This window comes from Heteronotia binoei, chromosome 5, assembly GCF_032191835.1.
Source record: "Heteronotia binoei isolate CCM8104 ecotype False Entrance Well chromosome 5, APGP_CSIRO_Hbin_v1, whole genome shotgun sequence".
NCBI lineage: Eukaryota > Metazoa > Chordata > Lepidosauria > Squamata > Gekkonidae > Heteronotia > Heteronotia binoei.
Window position 1 is genome coordinate 109,595,362 of NC_083227.1, and position 17,871 is coordinate 109,613,232.

The window sequence follows — 17,871 nt, forward strand, 5'->3', positions numbered from 1 at the left end:
AGTCGCAAGCAGGCACCAAGACCCCAGTTCACCCTCCACATTGCTTTCTTTTCCCTGCAAAGCAAAGCTCCCCAGAAGCCCCCCTCCCCTTCAGGGCCTGTCAGGAGTTGAACATCTGTTTGACTTACTGCTCAGCACAATTACTCACTGACAGATCACTTCTGCCGGGCCAGCCCATTAAGAAGGGGCTGATTTTTTTTTTCAAAAAAATGTCTGGGATAACTCAGGCAGAAGTGATGCCTCCTTGATAAATGGGCAGTAAATATGAGGCTGGGAGAGCAACAGGCTGTGGAGGGAAAGGGGGAGAGGGAAAGTCAAGGCCCCACCCAACACCACCAGGCACCTTGAGAAGCTAGAGGGTCCCAGCAAGGATGCAAGCCCCATTCTTAAAGGCTGACAACATGTCTGCTGAAGAAGCAGCCAAGGCAAACAAGTGCTGCGGAAGAGGGCTGAATGCAGCACTCCGAAAAGAGCCTTTTCACACGTGGCCATCAATTGCATTGCACTCTGCAAACAGCCATGGGTGGCTGGGAACCAGAAAGCAAATAAGAGGATAGGAGGGGAGAAGGAGAAGCCCACAGTCAATGCAGTGCTTCAAGGGCTGCAAGGGGAACCAGAAGACCAGAGTGACAGCCCTCTCACTGGCTCAGCAGCAAGTCTTAGAAATAAAACATCCCGGGATTTGCAAGCTTTGAAACCAGGAATGGTGCCAGTGCTCATTTTCTTTCTTATGCATGCTCTTCTCCTCTGGGAAGCTGGGGGTCAAATGTTTAAATCTTTAAATCTTTCCTCAACATTGAGCAATTTCCCCCATACGCCTGATGCAGAACACATCAAAATAAGGGAGGGGTTCTTCTCAAAGCAGTCAGGGCTCTGCAGGAATTTGAAAGCAACCACTTCAAAGAAAGGTATTAACAGAAAATATTGGCAAGGTGTTAATGGGGGCTGAATGAATTTGCACAAAGTCAGTTTACGAAGGAGCAGAATAATCATTTCAAAAAGGAAGAAGGCCCTCATAATGAAGGGAGTGGCAATAGGGCAGCTGCCAGGAAGATCAGATAAATCTTGGAACTCTTTACAACAATTCCTCCTGCAACTTTTGGTTATTGATCACGTTTTTAAAATGCAACTCTAAAAATACCATTTTATTTATTTATTTATATTTAACTTATATCCCGCCTTACCCCACAAGTGGGCTCAGGGCAGCTGACAACATAGTAAAGTCACAATAAAGCTAATAAAATTCAACAATTACACAATTTAAAATAAGATGGCACTAAAATACTAATAACCCAAATCTCCTTCAGTATTTTACAGGCAATGGTAAATAGCCTGAATCATAATGATTTTTGTCAGATGGTGATGATACCCTGTTGCACAGCAGTGCCCCCATATAATTGGCTTGCCACTATTAAGGTTCTAGTACACTGGGCACCCACCTGGGCATAACCTCTATTGGATCCAGTGGGATTTACTTCTGAGCATATATGGATAAGACTGGAAATAAGTCGTTAACACCTCCCCATACTGTTTTCTAGGGAGTCCCGTGGTGCAGAGTGGTAAGCTGCAGTACTACAGTCCAAGCTCTGCTCATGACCTGAGTTTGATCCCAGCAGAAGCTTGGGTTCAGGTAGCCAGCTCAAAGTTGACTCAGCCTTCTATCCTTCCGAGGTTAGTAAAATGAGAATCCAGCAGAAGCTTGGGTAAAGTGTAGATGACTGGGGAAGGCAATGGCAAACAACCCCGTAAAAAGTCTGCCAAGAAAATGTTGTGATGTAAGGGATAGATGGTGGCTCAGTGGTAGAGTATCTGCTTGGTAAGCAGAAGGTCCCAGGTTCAATCCCTGGCTTCTCCAACTAAAAAAGGGCCAGGCAAGTAGGCGTGAAAAACCTCAGCTTGAGACCCTGGAGAGCTGCTGCCAGTCTGAGTAGACAATACTGACTTTGATGGACCGAGGGTCTGATTCAGTAGCAGACAGCTTCAGATGTACCATGGGCCTGGTCAGAGAGGCCTTGAACACCACTCCTTTTACCCATGCCAAGCCATATATCCTGTTCCAACGTCACCCCATGGGTTGGTAACAACTCGGTGCTTGCACAGGGGACTACCTTTACTTTTTTTACCTTTACATACTGTTTTCTGGGACCATCTGTTTCCCCCAGAGAAGGAAACACAGAGTTAATTATATCTTTTCCTCCATGGGACAAATAGCAGCTGAGGGGAAGGAGACTGATTTAAATAGGGAAATGCTGTGGTGGCAAAAGGTTAACCTCCTCTCCGCCTTCTGCAGTACCCAGGGCCAGTGCCAAGCTTCCTGGTGCCCTAGGCTGGGAGGGTGGGGGCTGCCCTTCCCTCCCAGGCAATTTAAATTGTGTGGGAGAGCCCCAGAAGCAGCCGCCGCCCTCCCCACCAATGAAAGGTCCCCACTGATCAGCGAGACCTTTCACTGGCACGGAGAGCATCAGCAGAAGCCACAGCCAGCCTCCCCCTCCATTTAAAGAGCCTGCTGGCCAGCTGGTCAGTGGGGTCTTTAAATCATGTGCGGAGTTGTATGGCTGCTTCTGCCACCTCCCGCTGGCAGGGGCTTGAAAGCTGCCTCCGCCAGTGATTCAAATAATGTGGGAGGGCTGGCAGAAGCAGCCGCTGCCTCCCCACATGATTTAAAGACCCCCACGGGCCAGCTGGTTGGCGGGCTCTTTAAATCCTGGGGGGAGGCATGTGGCTGCTCCTGTTGCTCTTCCCCTGAAATTTGAATTGGAAGTGGGGGCAGCTGGTCAGCGGGCTCTTTAAATGGAGGGGGAAGCCGGCCCAACTACCTCTGTCAACACTCCCCGTCTCAGTGAAAGGTCCCATGGATCAGCAGATCAACTAGACCTTTCACTGGTGGGGAGGGCAGCTGCTGCTCCTTGGGCCCTTCCACATTATTTAAATCACCCAGGAGGGAGGGAGTAGCCCCCACCCTCCCAGGGCACCCTAAGGTCACCTAATGGGTGCACCGGCCTATGAGCCCATGCAAACAGGGGCCTCCTTCCACAATCGCAGTTAAATCTTTACAAAAACCAAAGGAGATCAGCTCACAAATTTCCTGCCATTAAATCTTTTGCACCCCGAAACCAAGGGTAATTAGCAGCATCCTCTAAAATTAATTATGTCCCTGCTTTTTCTTTCCTATGGAATTCACTGCAGCCTATAGGCAAGATTACAGCCCACAGCTTGTCACAGACGCATGTATGTGTAATGTGCCATCTAGCACAGCCAGCTTATGGTGACCCTGCAGGGTTTTCAAGCCAGGACTTCCTTGCTGGTTTCTCAACCCTGCTTAACTTCTGACAAACCAAGTCCAACCCAACATAGCTTCTAAGATCTGACAAGATCAGGCTATCCTGGCTATCCAGGGTCTTGCGCTTGTACCAACTGAGTAAGCAGAACTTCCCATCTGGAGAAGCCATCTGGTTTTCTTCCTTAGGGAGCAAGAGGTGCTGACTCTGACACCTAATAGCTAGCATTCTGTTTTAGGTTGAAGAAAGCTTCAACCCAAGAATGGGGACAATACTGCATAAACCGAAAGGATTTGGCCTCCCTTGCCCTGTCAGGCTGCCCAGCTGTGCAGCAAATGGAAAAAGGAAATGAGTCAGAGGCAACGCTGATGGATCAATGCATCAGGCATGGGCCAGATGTTCCAGCACTGCTGTTTCAACAGGTCTTTCAGAGGCTGGACATGCACCACTGAGCTTCTGCTGAACCTCTCTGTGCCTGTATTCCTCAAGCCATTCATCACAGACATGACAAATCCCAAGGAGGGATAGCTAATGGCCCTGGTGTCATGTTGCACAAATATAAGAACAGAGCAGAGAACCAACAGTGGGACTGTGTCCCTTGTGCCATGCAGCACGAAACAGGCCAGGTTATGAGAACAAAGGCAAGCCACAGGTTGGGTGCCTATGCTCTGACACAGAATGCTACTCCAGGTAAATGCATAACCAAGGAAACGGCTGGACCACCTTCCGCAAAACACTCTACTATCCTCTGCCAGCCTCAGATCTACCAGGGTCTTCCTTTCCCCTCATTTCAATGCACAGCCTGAAATCTCTGGCTGCCTCCTAACTCTTGGCTCTGGCTTTCCTTCTTGATTTACACGTCTATTCAGTTGGGAAGCTGAAAGTGTGATCTTGCAGCTTATGCTCTGGTAATACTTAACCTAGACAGTGACGTCAAGCTGTATCACTGAATTTAAATGAACTTCAACCAGAAGGGCAGCTAAGCTCTTAAAGGGCCTGGACTCCTTCCCAAACCCATTAAAACCAATATGCCCTTTCCCTAAAGACTGCAGCAGCCTACCAGCACTTTGCTGCTCACTGAGACTCTGGTTGTACAAACACACACACACACACACACTTTTTTTCCTGCTACAGATGAGGGTTTTTGCTTCTGCGATGATAATTGCTCTGCCTCCCAATCATTTGCACAACAAAAGGGGTGTCTCCATTATTTACTCCCATTCTTTGCAAATGCCTTCTATGTAGGAAGGCAGAAGGATTTGCACTCAGCATGGAGTGTGCTGCTGGGGAGAAAACAAATCCGGCAGGATCTTCCCACACTTGGAAAATTGCTTTTCTATTTTTTACATAGAACTACCTCTGCTGATGTCCCCTTTGTATGTATATCCAAACTTGCAGTACTGCAACCGTGCCAATGAAGGAGATGGGATTTTTTTTTCTGGGATTCACTGGGGAAGGGGGGGGGCATGTTCATGATCATATACACAGATATGTCCTTTTTAGAGCAGCTGTTGAGGACTAAACCATTTGCCAAACTTCCCTCCGGCTGCTGGGCACGTCTTGAAGAAACAGGCCCAGGGGCTGTCACATCCCTATCATCACTCTTGAGCTAGCCTAGGAAGACAAACAACCTCAGGGCTCTTTGGTGTCCTGCCCTTTTACCCTGAGGGATAAAAGCACCAGGAGCTGTTGACAGGGGAGCACAAAGAGACAGGCCTCCGTCCCAGAGAGAAATTTCTCTCTGATGCCTTTTCTCACCCAGCACTCTAAGTTCTCTGGCCAGCTGCTTCCCATACCACTCACAACCTACTTGTGTTCAGCAGAGCACGAAGTACTCCCCCACCCCCACACAGAGTCAAGTCCTGGTGAGACAAAAGCAGTGCCTCAACACTGCCCTGAGCCCATAATTCAGCGCCTGGCTCTGCCACTGAGTCACTGAGGATGCCTCTGTACTGTCACATTGCTTAGCTGCTCTTTCACTTGGCATAGCAGGATTAGTTAAAAAACAAAACAGGCAGGTTCTGTCTGCTACGGGGATGATGCACTGGGCAATTCCTGTCTTGGCTGTGCTCCTGGTGCCAAACACCCCTACAGCTTTCCAACTTAATGCTATAGAAAGTAGTTAGCACATACAGAACTCCAGCAATCTTAGGCCAAACATTCATCACTCTTTGCCTCATTCCCCCCATTTTCCATCCTTTGCTTCTGCTAAACAAGAAACATTTTTTGTTTGGTCTCATTCTTACTTAGCTGTTGTCCATCAAACAGAATTGTGACAATGAAGTAATCATAATTTCAACTCATTTCTTCATGGGCTTCTGGGTCTGGTCAAAGCATCAGTAACAATTCCTAACAGCATGCAGAATGCCACAGTGGTATGTCCTGCAGCACCTAACTGGCAGTGCCCTGGGGTAAGGTAGATCTTTCTTCCCCTTGGACACCAATGTGAGGAGCCAGCCCGTATTTGCCCCATATCAGCCCCAACCATTATAGACTGGAGTGGGCTGAAGCACTCCACATGGACTTAAGATTGGGGGTATCAGAGGTATGCAAGCAGAACATTACAGCCACCTATCTATTTTCATCCTGCCCTTCCTCCAAGGGGTTCAAGGTGGCTCTTCCCTGGTCCCTTTTATCCTTATTACAGCCTTGCAAGGAAGGTTAGGCTGAGAAAGAGTGATCAGCCCATTATTACCCAGTGTAATTTATGGCTGAGTGGGAATTTGAACCCACATCTTAGTCCAACAAATGGACACTTATAAAACCACCTGATTTTGAGTCAGTTAACTGATCTCTCAAGGTCAGCATTGTATATTCTGGCTGGCAGTAGCTTTCTAGGGTGTAATGTAGAGGTCATCTACTACATGATCCTTTATACTGGGGGGGCTGAAGATTCTGCAAATGAAGGACGTGCTTCACCACTTCCCCTACCCACTAAGAAACATCCGATGTATCTGAAGAAGTGTTCTTGCACATGAAAGCTTATACCTTGAATAAACTCCGTTGGTCTTAAAGATGCCACTGGACTTGAACTTTGTTCCACTAAGAAACATTGACCCCTCTAGGTGTGTCTGAAGTCCTCAAACCAAACATCCCTCTTCTGACTTTTCTCAAACCCTGTCCTCACCTAGAAGGATAAACCATTCCAAGACCTGGAGAAGCATTACATCAGGCAACCATGTCGAACTCTTGACATTGGGAGATTAAAGCTACCATTTTCTGAAGCACCCTCAATCTGGCTGCTACAAACAGCCTGTGGGAGAACCATCCTCCCCTCCCCTCCCCTCAGCTTGCAAATCTCATATTTCCAGACTTGACACAGCACTGCCTCCTCCCTAGAAAACCTGTATGAGTTATAGCCAAGGTGCCTGAAACCCTTCTTCGTGCTGCTCCACAGTTATCAAGGAGCAAATCTGAATGGGTCCTGGTTCATCTCTCCTCCTGCCAAAAGTGGTGGGAACCATCCTCTTATCTCCCGGAAGGTCAAGATGGGTCACTGCTAAGCAGGAATCCTTAAGTGCACCAACCGGTCCCTCCACAGTGACATGATTCTCAGCCCTCATGGGGCCCCGCAGGGTTGGGACTCACATGAGGGGGCTCTGGGCAAGACTGGGGACAGAGAAAACAGTTTCCTGTGAAAGGGAGTTCCTTCATGCAAGGTGCTGAGATCCCCAGCTGCAATGAAAGGTCAGGGGAGAAATCAGGGAAAGGATCAAGCTAAAATAACAGTCCTTTCAGTACATACAGGACTGGGGTTCCATTTTAGTTAAACTACTCTGAGCTGCTCCAAAAGGAAATGGTTGGTCTATTCCCTCCAAAAGCACCCTACTCACATCACATCTGTCAGTGCCTTGTGTCTCCTTTCCTTTGTGCCCTTGCTAACACAAGGCTTGAGCAGAGGATTTCCCATCTGCGTTCACTTACATTGATGTCTTTACCTGCCCAATTACATTCTTCCCGCCACTCTACAAGTGCTGGCCAGTAAATCTGTAGGAACAGAGGAAAGGCAGACAATTAGCAAATGAAATACGTTAGTGTAGTCATTCATCATACTTTGAGGATGACGTGACACAGGCTGTAATGATTTCCATGCACACACACACTGTTTCTGATATCCTTTGGTCATGGCTCCAAGTCTTTTTGCTATTGAGTCCCTGGCATAGTGACTAAAGGCCCCAGGGGGCATTACGTTTCATGTTGATGGATATGCCCCAAGGACTAGGCCCAGAGCTCATGGACTCTTTGTATTCTTTTCCAGAGTGATGGGCCACAAGGTCACCTGAAAGATACTCCCAACAAAATGAAGCTGCTACTTGTGGTGTTGGGGAGTTTAACCCAGAAACTGGGATATCTCCTGTTCTGGATGAAGTTGCACTCCCCCTAAAGAAACTGGTTTATAGCTTGGGGTCTTGCTGCATGCAGGCCTCCCATTGGATGAACAGGTGGCTGCAGTGGCCAGCGGTAGCTTTCACCATTTTTGGCTGGTAACTCAGCTACAGTCCTTGGTGAGAAAGATCTGGCTACTGTGGTACATGCCCTGGTAACATTTAGATTAGATTACACTCTGTGTGAGGCTGCCCTTGAAGACTATCCAGAAGCTACTGTTGGTACAGAATGCTGCAGCCAGAATGTTGACTAGATTGGGTTGTCGGGACCATATCACTCCAATCTTGGCCCATCTACACCAGCTCCCAATTTACTACTGGGTACAAGTCAAGGTACCAATATTGACCTTTAAATCACTACACAGCTCGGGGTCAGCATACCTTAAGCACTGCCTACTCCCATAAGAATCTGCCCATCCACTCCAGTAATCTTTGGAAGCCCTGCTTCAAGTGCCCCTGCCATCTAAAGCAAGATAGGTGGTAACCTGAGAAAGGGCCTTATTGGTTGTGACATCAATACTTTGGAACTCTCTCCTCTATTACTGTCATCCACCAGTGTGCGAAGAATTTTTTGTTCTGTTTGGCATTCCCCTACTAACTGTTATTGGTCTTCCTTCCTTATCATATTGTGTGTGTATATGTTTTATTGAGTTGTTTAAATATTTATATAGACTTGCATTTTAAATGCTGTTTTAATGTTGGAATATTTTAATGCTTTGATGTTTGCCACCTTAGAGACCCTACTTGGGTAGAAAGGCAGCACAGAAATTTTTCAAATAAATAAATATTCCTAGAACAGGACTAGTAAGAAGAAGAAGAAGAATTGAAGATTTATACCCCGCCCTTCTCTCTGAAACAGAGACTCAGAGCGGCTTACAATCTCCTATGTCTTCTCCCCCCACAACAGACACCCTGTGAGGTGGGTGGGGCTGAGAGGGCTCCCACAGCAGCTGCCCTTTCAAGGACAACCTCTGTCAGAGCTCTGGCTGACCCAAGGCCATTCCAGCAGGTGCAAGTGGAGGAGTGGGGAATCAAACCTGGTTCTCCCAGATAAGAGTCCACACACTTAACCACTACACCAAACTGGCTCTCCTAAATACTGTGCACACCAGAAATCTCCACTGATTGATTTGCTTTCACTAGAAGGAATATCAGATACATTTGCACCAGTAACCTAGTCCTCATTTCTAGCACAGTTATCTTTGGGACACTCTTCCCTCAAGATCATTCCATGCCAGGGGTGTCAAATCTGTGGCCCGTGGGCTGGAAGCAGCCCATCCAGGGCTCTTATCTGTCCCACAAGCAACTGGTCATAACCTTAATTGCCAGATGACAGAGCCTATGCATTATGCCCCTGTATATTGTCCCAGTGCTAATGAGCAATGGGTGGCAGAAGTTGGAGAGTGGGCATCAGGGAAATACTTTAAGGAAATGCTTCAAGAGTGTTAACATTTTAAGCATGTTTATATTTTTAGTAAAAAAAAATACTGTTAATTGGGTTTGCGCGGGTCCTTTATAAAGTTTATATCTCCCATACCCAACACTGCATTTTATTGCATACATGGCCTGACAAAGTGACATTTTTGTCAGATCTGGTCCCTGTAACAAATTAGTTTGACACCTTTGTTCCATGCCTTAAAGACTAATCCAATGAGCCCTCATACTAAGAACAGCTATTGCATCAGATCCCACGGAAGTTTTCTACACTTGCTGCAGTCCTTGCACAAACAGAAGCACTCCCTGCCCACTTGTGCTAGGGAAAGTGATTCTATCTGCGTGCACAAGACATAATGCAAGGTATTTCTTCTGATACAATTTCAAAGTCAAATTAAATGAAATCATGTGAACCATATGTTGTACATTCCTTTGCTCCATTTAAATTAAAGCACTATGTATTGCTCCAGCTGCTGTGCTACTACTTTTCTAAATGGAACTGCGCCAAGTACCTTTTCCTGTCTGATCATGCATTGCTGAATCCAGCTCTGTTTCCCCACACTGTGCTGGTGCAATGGCAACCCATGGTGCCTGCTGTACCAGCACTCCAGCCCAGCCTCAGATGAGGCCCTGCCAGGGGACAATAGAGCAACTGCACACCACTGTTCCCCGGCAGTGAGGGGTGGCCTGAGGCTCATTTATCACAAACTATATATCAGTTCATGGCATAAAATTCTAAGAAATCAAATCTGTTCAGAGGATAAGGCTGTTAACCACACAGCAAAGAAGCAAACAGCAGCCTTTCAGAGAAGAAAGCTATACTCTGCCAGTCTCCACATACATACGAATGCCCTGGAAGTAAGGAAGATGTATTATGTCCCCAAAGTATTGCTCCTGCTGGGCTGAGAATGCAGCTTTCATCCACAGCCCAGCAGTGAGGGCGTCAGCTGTCTCAACCCACATTCTGTCCTGGCCCATTTAACTCCATTAACCAGGAACGTTTATTAAAGGCAGTTTCACAAAGCTGACAGGAATGCTAGATCTGTTGTCAAGATGAGAAAAAATGCCCCCCTCCTGATACTTCTTTATGGGAAAAAGAGCTCCTAAGGACCTCAAAAGGGAGTTGAAGACAGACAATACAACTCAACTCCTCTTGCTTTTGAGAAGGAATCCTGTCTTTTTTGAGGTGGCAAGCCCCCAAGCAGTACAGAGGCATGGTACCTTCTTGTCCTGCTTGCTGATGTTGTCCAAGCTCAGGGAGGCAAGATAGTTTTTCCCCCCCACAAAAAGCCGTCCTCTCTCTTCGTCCAGCAGCAGTGAGTCGTAGCAACAGGAGCGCTCCAGCTCATAGGTTTGCAATCCATGGCGCATTCGTAGATCTGAAGAGAAGAGGGAGGGAGGAGGTAGAATGAGAACTGCAGCCTCAGGGAAGACACAACATTTGAGATCTCAAAGCAAAACTTGAAAAGATCACTGAAGCCAAATATACACAAATAAATGCAAAAATTTAAGTGATTGCTTTATGCTTTTGTAATTTGTTTTTAATTGGTTACACATTATCTTATATACAGAAACAGAAAAGAGATTCCTAAGTGCTAAAACAAATACGGTAAACAACTATGGGCAGCTTAAGGTGACAGTTTCCACACATGCATTCCAAGAAACATTAACATCTTTACAGTAAAGCCACTTTCTTTGTGCTAATTGCTCAATACTCTTTGATGAGTACAGTAGATCCATGCTGCTGTTGGAGCCTGGAAGCAGTAAAAATTTCCTCACATTGAAGTCAGATTTAAGAAAATGGCTAGTTGGCTAAACTACAATCTACACTGCACTGTTCTTTCGCAAAGCAGATGAACTAACACTGCAGCTTGAACTCTGGCCATTGCCAACAGGCAATCCATGTCCAAATCTGGGTTCTGCAAATGACCTTTGTGCGACCTTGGCCAAGTCAAGGACCCTCACTAGGTTTCTGAGCCCTTCACACACTCTTGTTTATTTGGCCTGCAAGTGCCTCAAAGAAGCAAAATTCCCTGTCACTTAGCTGAACTCAGCACAGTGAGCCTCAGTGGAGCGCAAGCATAATCATGGTGCTATCACAGGCCCTGTAATGGGATGATGCTGAAAAATAATCTGGTCAGCCTATTTTGCAACACTGATCAATCTAAATAAGTGCACATTTCAAACCACAAACGGTATTTAAATTCACACACATGCACACCAGTCTCTGATGAAGTGGTCTGTGACTCACAAAAGCTTCTATTGAAATAAAAGTTGTTCATCTTTTAAGATGCCACTGCACTCTTGTTTTATTTTACAATGACAGACTAACACGGCACCCTCCCCACCCCCCATTGCAATCAATAAAACCTGGCCATGAAGTAAAGGTATCCAAACTCCAACGGACAGCCTCAGTGCCCCCTAGCCCAGGATCCAGTGTGCTCCACAGAAGACAACCCTCTCTGGAACCTAAAAGGCAGATATGAAGCCTCTGTGTTCCAGTGGGTGCTGCTGTTTTGGATATTTATGACAACAGCAGCCATAATCCCATGACTCCTGATGACATTCATGCTCTCTGTCTGTATGACATTAACACAGTTAGAAGGAGGTTGGAGGGTTCCAGGAGGTGCTCCTGATCTTGTTTCCTTACCCTTTCCCTCCCCTTTCCAAATCCAATCTTCAGCTGATTGCAGACCTGCCCCCCAAGTCTGCCTGCCTTGATCTGTCCCACCAGCTTTAACAGGTTAGTGGCCTCAGCAGCAGCGTGACATTAATCTCCCAGAACAACAGGCATCTGCACAGAGAAAAGGTCCTTTCTCTAGCCACAGAGCCTAATCTGCTTGCAGCAGCAGGAACAAATAAGCCATTGTGGGGAAGTGAAAGAAAGTGGCTGGCAGGGGAGCAATCCACCCGCTAATAAGCTGCTGCTCATCTTGGGCACATGGGGTGCTGCACGGTGTGAACAGCATTGATATGGCCACATATGCCCCAAATGTGGGCTTTCATTGGCATAACTCTTCTGGTCCAGTAACACCATCCATGGTCTTGAGCTCCTTCTCTGTTGTGTGTTCTCCAGGTCTGGCTGTACCACAAATGACAGGGAAATCTGATACTGCCTAGCCTTGAGCAGCAGCCATGCCTTACCTGACTCTTTTGTCCCTACCTGCCTTGTCTATTTTAAACAACAGCAAAAATGGTTTTATGTTAAGTCTGAACCAGGATCATGAGGTATTACTAGAACTATGTCTAGGTCAGAGGGTAACAACAAAAAAACCTGCCCAAGGTTACCCACTCTGAGTTTAGAAATTCCTAGAGATTTTGGGGGTTGGCAAACCTACCCATTGCTCATGTGTGCATAGGGATGATTCTCATAACTGCTTGGCCTATGACAGGGTACTTGTTTTGGAATTCATATTACCTTCTTGCTGCATTTTGCCCACTGCAAACTAGTCACATGAGACTCAAGCTGCAGTTAAGTATACCATCACATGGGATTCACCAAACTGCTGCATTCCTCCTGAAATGAATGGGGGTAATTCTTGTAAGCAGAAGAATACCATGTGCACATCAGAGCTCACAGCAAACTGGTGGATCAGCTCAGAGCAAAAGTTAGTGAGCATTCCCTATATATCTCATTCTGGATTTGAAAAGGAGTATCATTCTCATGCTCCCATATTTATAGTCTAAACCCTATCAGGAGTGTGGTAAGCCTTAAAGCAAATAAGCGCACTGACAGAATACATGCAATGACCTTGACCTTAACAATCTATGCATCTCTTTCCAAGTTCACACATTTCTATAGACCTGGCTAGCCCACCAGATACCCAAATGCTTGTATGTTCCATTTCACTTCTAGGATAGGCTCCTCTGCATTCTTGGTATCCTGAACTGATTTTCAAGGAAATGGAAAGCACTTTGAGAGGAGAGCTACTGCAAGTATGTGACCAGGAGGGAGGCAGGGAGGCGCCTTATGTAGTACCTTCTTGTGAATGGCTTTTTATCTTATTGGACTCTGATAAGGTTATCTACCGGATTTCCTCGTCTTTCCATGTCACTCACAAGACACTCCAGGGGCTCTGAAGGGAGCAGCAGGTTAAAAATGATGTAACAGTGTATCATGGTGGTGGTGGTGGGGAGATCAAATAAAAGTACTTTCTCATTCTTTTTTGAGGGGGAGTTAGGGCCAGCCCCTAACCAGCATAAGCATTCCAAGCAGTAGTTTGGAATGTACACAGGGGCTACCATCTTTCATTTCAAATATTGTAACAGGTGGAATGAGTGGATTGGAGAACAGTCACTCCTTTAACACAACATAGCCAGAAAGGTAAATAAACTTGTCTGTCTGTCTGTCTCTCTCTCCCACTCCCCAACCTGTGGAAAAAGCAGACTTTCCCATGGATATAATGACACAGAGTCCACCCTGCAAATCAGCCATTTTCTCCAGGGGAAGTGATCTCTGCCATCTGAAGAGCAACTGTAATTCTGAGTGATATCCAGCCCTCACCTGGGGATTGGCAACAATGGTTCCCCAAGAGGAAATGGTTCATTTGGAGGGTGCAGTCTATGGCATTGTACTTGCCTGAGGTCCCAAAGCCCAGCCTCTCCAAGCTCCACCCCTCAAATATCCAGGAATTTCCCAACCTGGAGTTGGCAACCCTATCTCCTTCCCAGCCAGCTATCAACCTATCTTTATCTGCTCCTCTGACTTCAGCTTTCCATCTCCTCCCCCTCCCTGCAGCCTCTACCTAGCAAAAGTACAGTCTTTCTCCATAGTGAGGATCAAAGCAGCTTACATTATTCTCCTCTTCCCCTTTTGATCTGCACAACAGCCCTGTGAGGTAGGTTAGGCTGAAAGTCTATTAGTGGGCCAAAATCACCTGTCCGTAGCAAGAAACTGGGTCTGAGAGATCCTACCCTGTAGCGCTAACTGCTATGCCACATTGGCTATAATGCTGCACAGTAGCAAGCAATTGCTGCTTAACATTGGTGAGCAACCAGGCCTAGTTAAGCCTTGCCAGTCAGGTGACATCAAGTCACCCAGAGGGTGCTGCCAGACCTACAGTAGCCAGCCTCCAGGTGGAGCCTGAAGATCTCCTGGTATCACAACTGAACTCCAGAAAAAGATCTCTCTCTCCTTGGAGAAAATAACTTCTTTGAAGGGTGGACTCTAGAACATTATATTCAGCTGAGATCTCTCCCCTCCCTAAACTCTAGCTTCCTTAGACTCCACCACAAAATCTCCAGGAATTTCCCACCAAGCTGGAACTGGCAGCCCTAGTCAGGACTGGTCCCAACGAGTTCTCCCCCAAAGGCCAAAATAGACCTGGAAAGGGCCTCCCCCCATCTTTAACTGACAGAACCAAGCTTTATTGCCTAGCAATAGCCACTGCCAAGCAGCTTCCCCAGTGGCCCAATCCTCATCTGTTCTGGGGCTGGAAGGTTGGGTTGCTTTTTGAGCAACATGCAGCCCAGTTAAAGAGAGGGTGAGTGAGTTGTCACCAATGCGGTTTGGCTTTTATATCTATAATATATAGGATAGCAAGGGAATCAACATTATTTAACTAGGGAAAGGGAATGGATTCTGCCATACAGCTGGGACCAGGGAAGCCAATGGAGTAATTTCTTTTCTTCAGTTCCCTACATTCTTCTGCTTCTCTGTTGTTCATAAATAAAAAGGCTTTTTGAACATAAACATTCTCTTCTGTAGTTATTCTGAACACAGCTGGCTTACCCACAATGACCCATTTTAGTTATTAGTTCAACAATAGAAGAGACAAAAGAAAAAACAGATGGACTCAAAAGAAAATGAGGCACAGATTTTTCTGACTTCTATACTGGGTCTCTGATTCACTTGTGTAATAAAGAACCAGTCATTGGTATCCCTGTAGGGGCTGAAATGCAAGAATGAAATCTGGTGATCTTAGCCTTGTCTTAGTTATATTTAGATGTCACAAACAGGTTAGTGGAATAAAAAAAGAGTGACTAATGCTCTTCAAGTAAGTCCAGTTGGGACAAATGCTCACAGCACAATCCAGAATTCTTCCCTGAACGTCTCATGGTTTCTGCTTCTCATTCACAATAATACCCTTCCCCTCTAACATGGAAAACATCCCTTTGCCATCTCCTTCTTCAGTGATCTCTGTGACCACATGCCACTGAAGAACACGGTCATGAGCATTCAAGGACTAACACTGTATAGGCCAAGGGTGTCAAACTCATTTGACATACCCCTGCTATAGGCTATATGAGCAACCTTATGGTGCTGTCTAGCAGCTTAGAGAAGCACCCCGAAGACATGAAGTCTGAACATCTCATTAGGTCCAACAGATTGCTGGATGATAACAAAGCACCATGAAGTCTGGGAGAAAAAATACAGCAGAAAAAAATATGAAATTTTGAATTAACCAAAAGAAAGACTAACCCCCAATGGCCTGATAAGGCTAAATATGCTCCAGACATTAATACAAATAATATATTAAGGAATGTATTATTAGCAGGCCTTAACGCAGGGGTATCAAACATGTGGCCTGAGGGCCGAATCAGGCCCCCCCCGAGCAACTGGCTATCATTTGCTTCCTTCTCCTTCTCTCTTGCTTCCTTCTGCATCACAGCTTGCTTTGCAAGGCATGCTCAATCACACAGGAGCTACAAAGCAACGCCTCTATTTCTCCATTGGCTGAGGCTTCTCCCTTGGGGAGGAAGGGGGGGGGAGGGAGAGCTTGTTTTTCCAGGCTCTCTCAATCACACAGGACAGCTACTGAGCCAAGCCTCTCTTCCTTCTATTGACTGAGGCTCCTCCCCCACCAGTCCACTGGGGAAAGAAGGAAAGAGCTGGAGCTTCCTTTGCCCAGTTCCCTGGATTCTATGGCAGAAATAGAAAAAGAGTACCTTTAAAACCAACAAGTGCTAACGTTTTAAGCATGCTTTAAGTTTTAAAAATATATATTTTATTGTGTTTGTCTGTGTCCTTTATAAAGTTTATATCTCTACTACCTAATCTTAAATAGGTACACACATGGCCCGGCCCAACAAGGTCTCATTTATGTCAGATCCGGCCCTCATAACAAATGAGTTCAAGACTCCTGCCTTAATCTGTGCTGTAATATAGAAATGAACAAATATTCCATTTTGGCTTTCCCCAAGCATTCAGAATTTGTTAGGCCACATCCTGTCTTCTCTCAGTTAGTGGTGGTTTACATGCACAATAGGCAAGATCGAAGTTAATGACATCTGAGCATAGATTTGCAGCAATATTGCTGACTTCATGAAAATTTTATCCAGTTTTACACAAGTGTAAAGTCATTGCCCTAACTAGAAGAGGATGGTGCCCTAACTACAAGAGGACAGTTCTCCATGACCTTGTTTGTCTTTGCAAAGATTACTTGTGTCATAGAAACATTAACTGTGTCAAATGGAACATAACATGCAATCACTCAATTTAAAATAAAAGGCAGCTGTCATATTTATCTCCAATGCTATCCCAACTCCATCTCACCCCCCCCCCCCCGCAACAAAGTTTTCCTTATCATGCCACACAGTCCATCTCCCTGAGTTCTGCTCCATGCAAATGCATGATCCAAACCATCACAGGGATGGTCCTGCCCCCCCCCCCCCAAGAGGTACTGCCTGTTCTATTACACAAATACCTATAGTTAACCCTCTGCAAGGGAAACACCAGCCAAGAGGGCTGCAAAGAACTTGCAGTTATGTGCAAGATACTAAAAATGGCTTTGGAGAGAGGGCTAACCCCCCACCCCAGTGCTATGTCCCAATCTGAATTGAGACCATGCACCTACAATTAAAAGTGTAAAAAGTAGCAGGAGATTCACTGACAGATTTCCCTTTATGCCATCCCAGCCTCCACCCCTGCTCAAACTCCAGTTCTCTATTTTTGACACCAAACTGTTTCAACTTGAGCACCAGAGTCCCCAACAGAACTAATCCACTTCTGATAAGAAGCAGCAAACTCTCCCCCATGTACCTTTTCCCAACTATTGTCCCCACTTGTTTGTTTTCCACTTACCTTGGAAGGAAAGCTTCAAACGAGGATTACTACTGGCAGTCGTAGCTCCATTTCCAGCCAGCAACAGCAGCACAAGCACCTGGATCATAGCAGCTGCTGCCTCTTCTCCCCTGCAAGCACTGGACTCTGAACCTCAGGTGGCTGAAAGGCAGAGATGCAAGAGTGAGACAATCTGCAAGATCAGGTTACAACAGCCCCTTGTGTGATAAAAGGGAGGGGAAAGGAGAAGGCATTCAGGGAGGAAAAAACTCAGCTTGCTTTAGAAAGGGGAAAGAAGGACCCTAGACAAATATTTATCTCCTCCAGGCTTCCCTCCCCTCCCATTTTCTGCTTCTTGGCACAATCCAAGACAAAACAAATAACTTGACAAGGTCTTCTCAAATCTGCAGGTTGGGTGGGCAGGGAAGAGAATCAAGGGACCCTAAAATTAATGTTCCCACATTCTCCATAAGATACCTTACTTTTCAAAGACTTCCAGAGAACTCTACAGCACTCCATAGGTGCTATTGCAAGTTATTTTCCTACATTTATCTGGCAAGCTGACATCTTCATCTTCAGCCCAAAGTCCCAGCAGGATCCCTCTTCAAGGTGAAGCTTTTGAGATACACTCCCTGCCTTCTGATGCCACATCTGCACTACAGTGCCACCGAGAACAAGGCAGAATACCACATTTTGGATGCAATTCAACTGGATGCTATGATGACAGAACTGGAACTGAAAGTGTAAACACTGCCAGGGGACTTTGGGTTAA

General features: G+C 46.1%; 1 protein-coding gene across 1 annotated transcript in view; it reads right to left on the minus strand.

Annotated features, from left to right (window-relative positions):
- Nucleotides 1–17,272, minus strand: part of SEMA3B (semaphorin 3B) — a 29,296-nt gene extending 12,024 nt beyond the window's left edge. Inside the window, exons 1-3 of the mRNA XM_060240057.1 lie at nucleotides 17,121–17,272; nucleotides 10,319–10,476; nucleotides 7,203–7,265 (exon numbers count right to left, since the gene is read on the minus strand). Of these exons, the coding sequence (XP_060096040.1) occupies nucleotides 7,203–7,265; nucleotides 10,319–10,476; nucleotides 17,121–17,208 (309 nt within the window). The 5' untranslated portion in view covers nucleotides 17,209–17,272. The remainder of the gene's footprint in view (nucleotides 1–7,202; nucleotides 7,266–10,318; nucleotides 10,477–17,120) is intronic.
- Nucleotides 17,273–17,871: the final 599 nt, after the last annotated feature.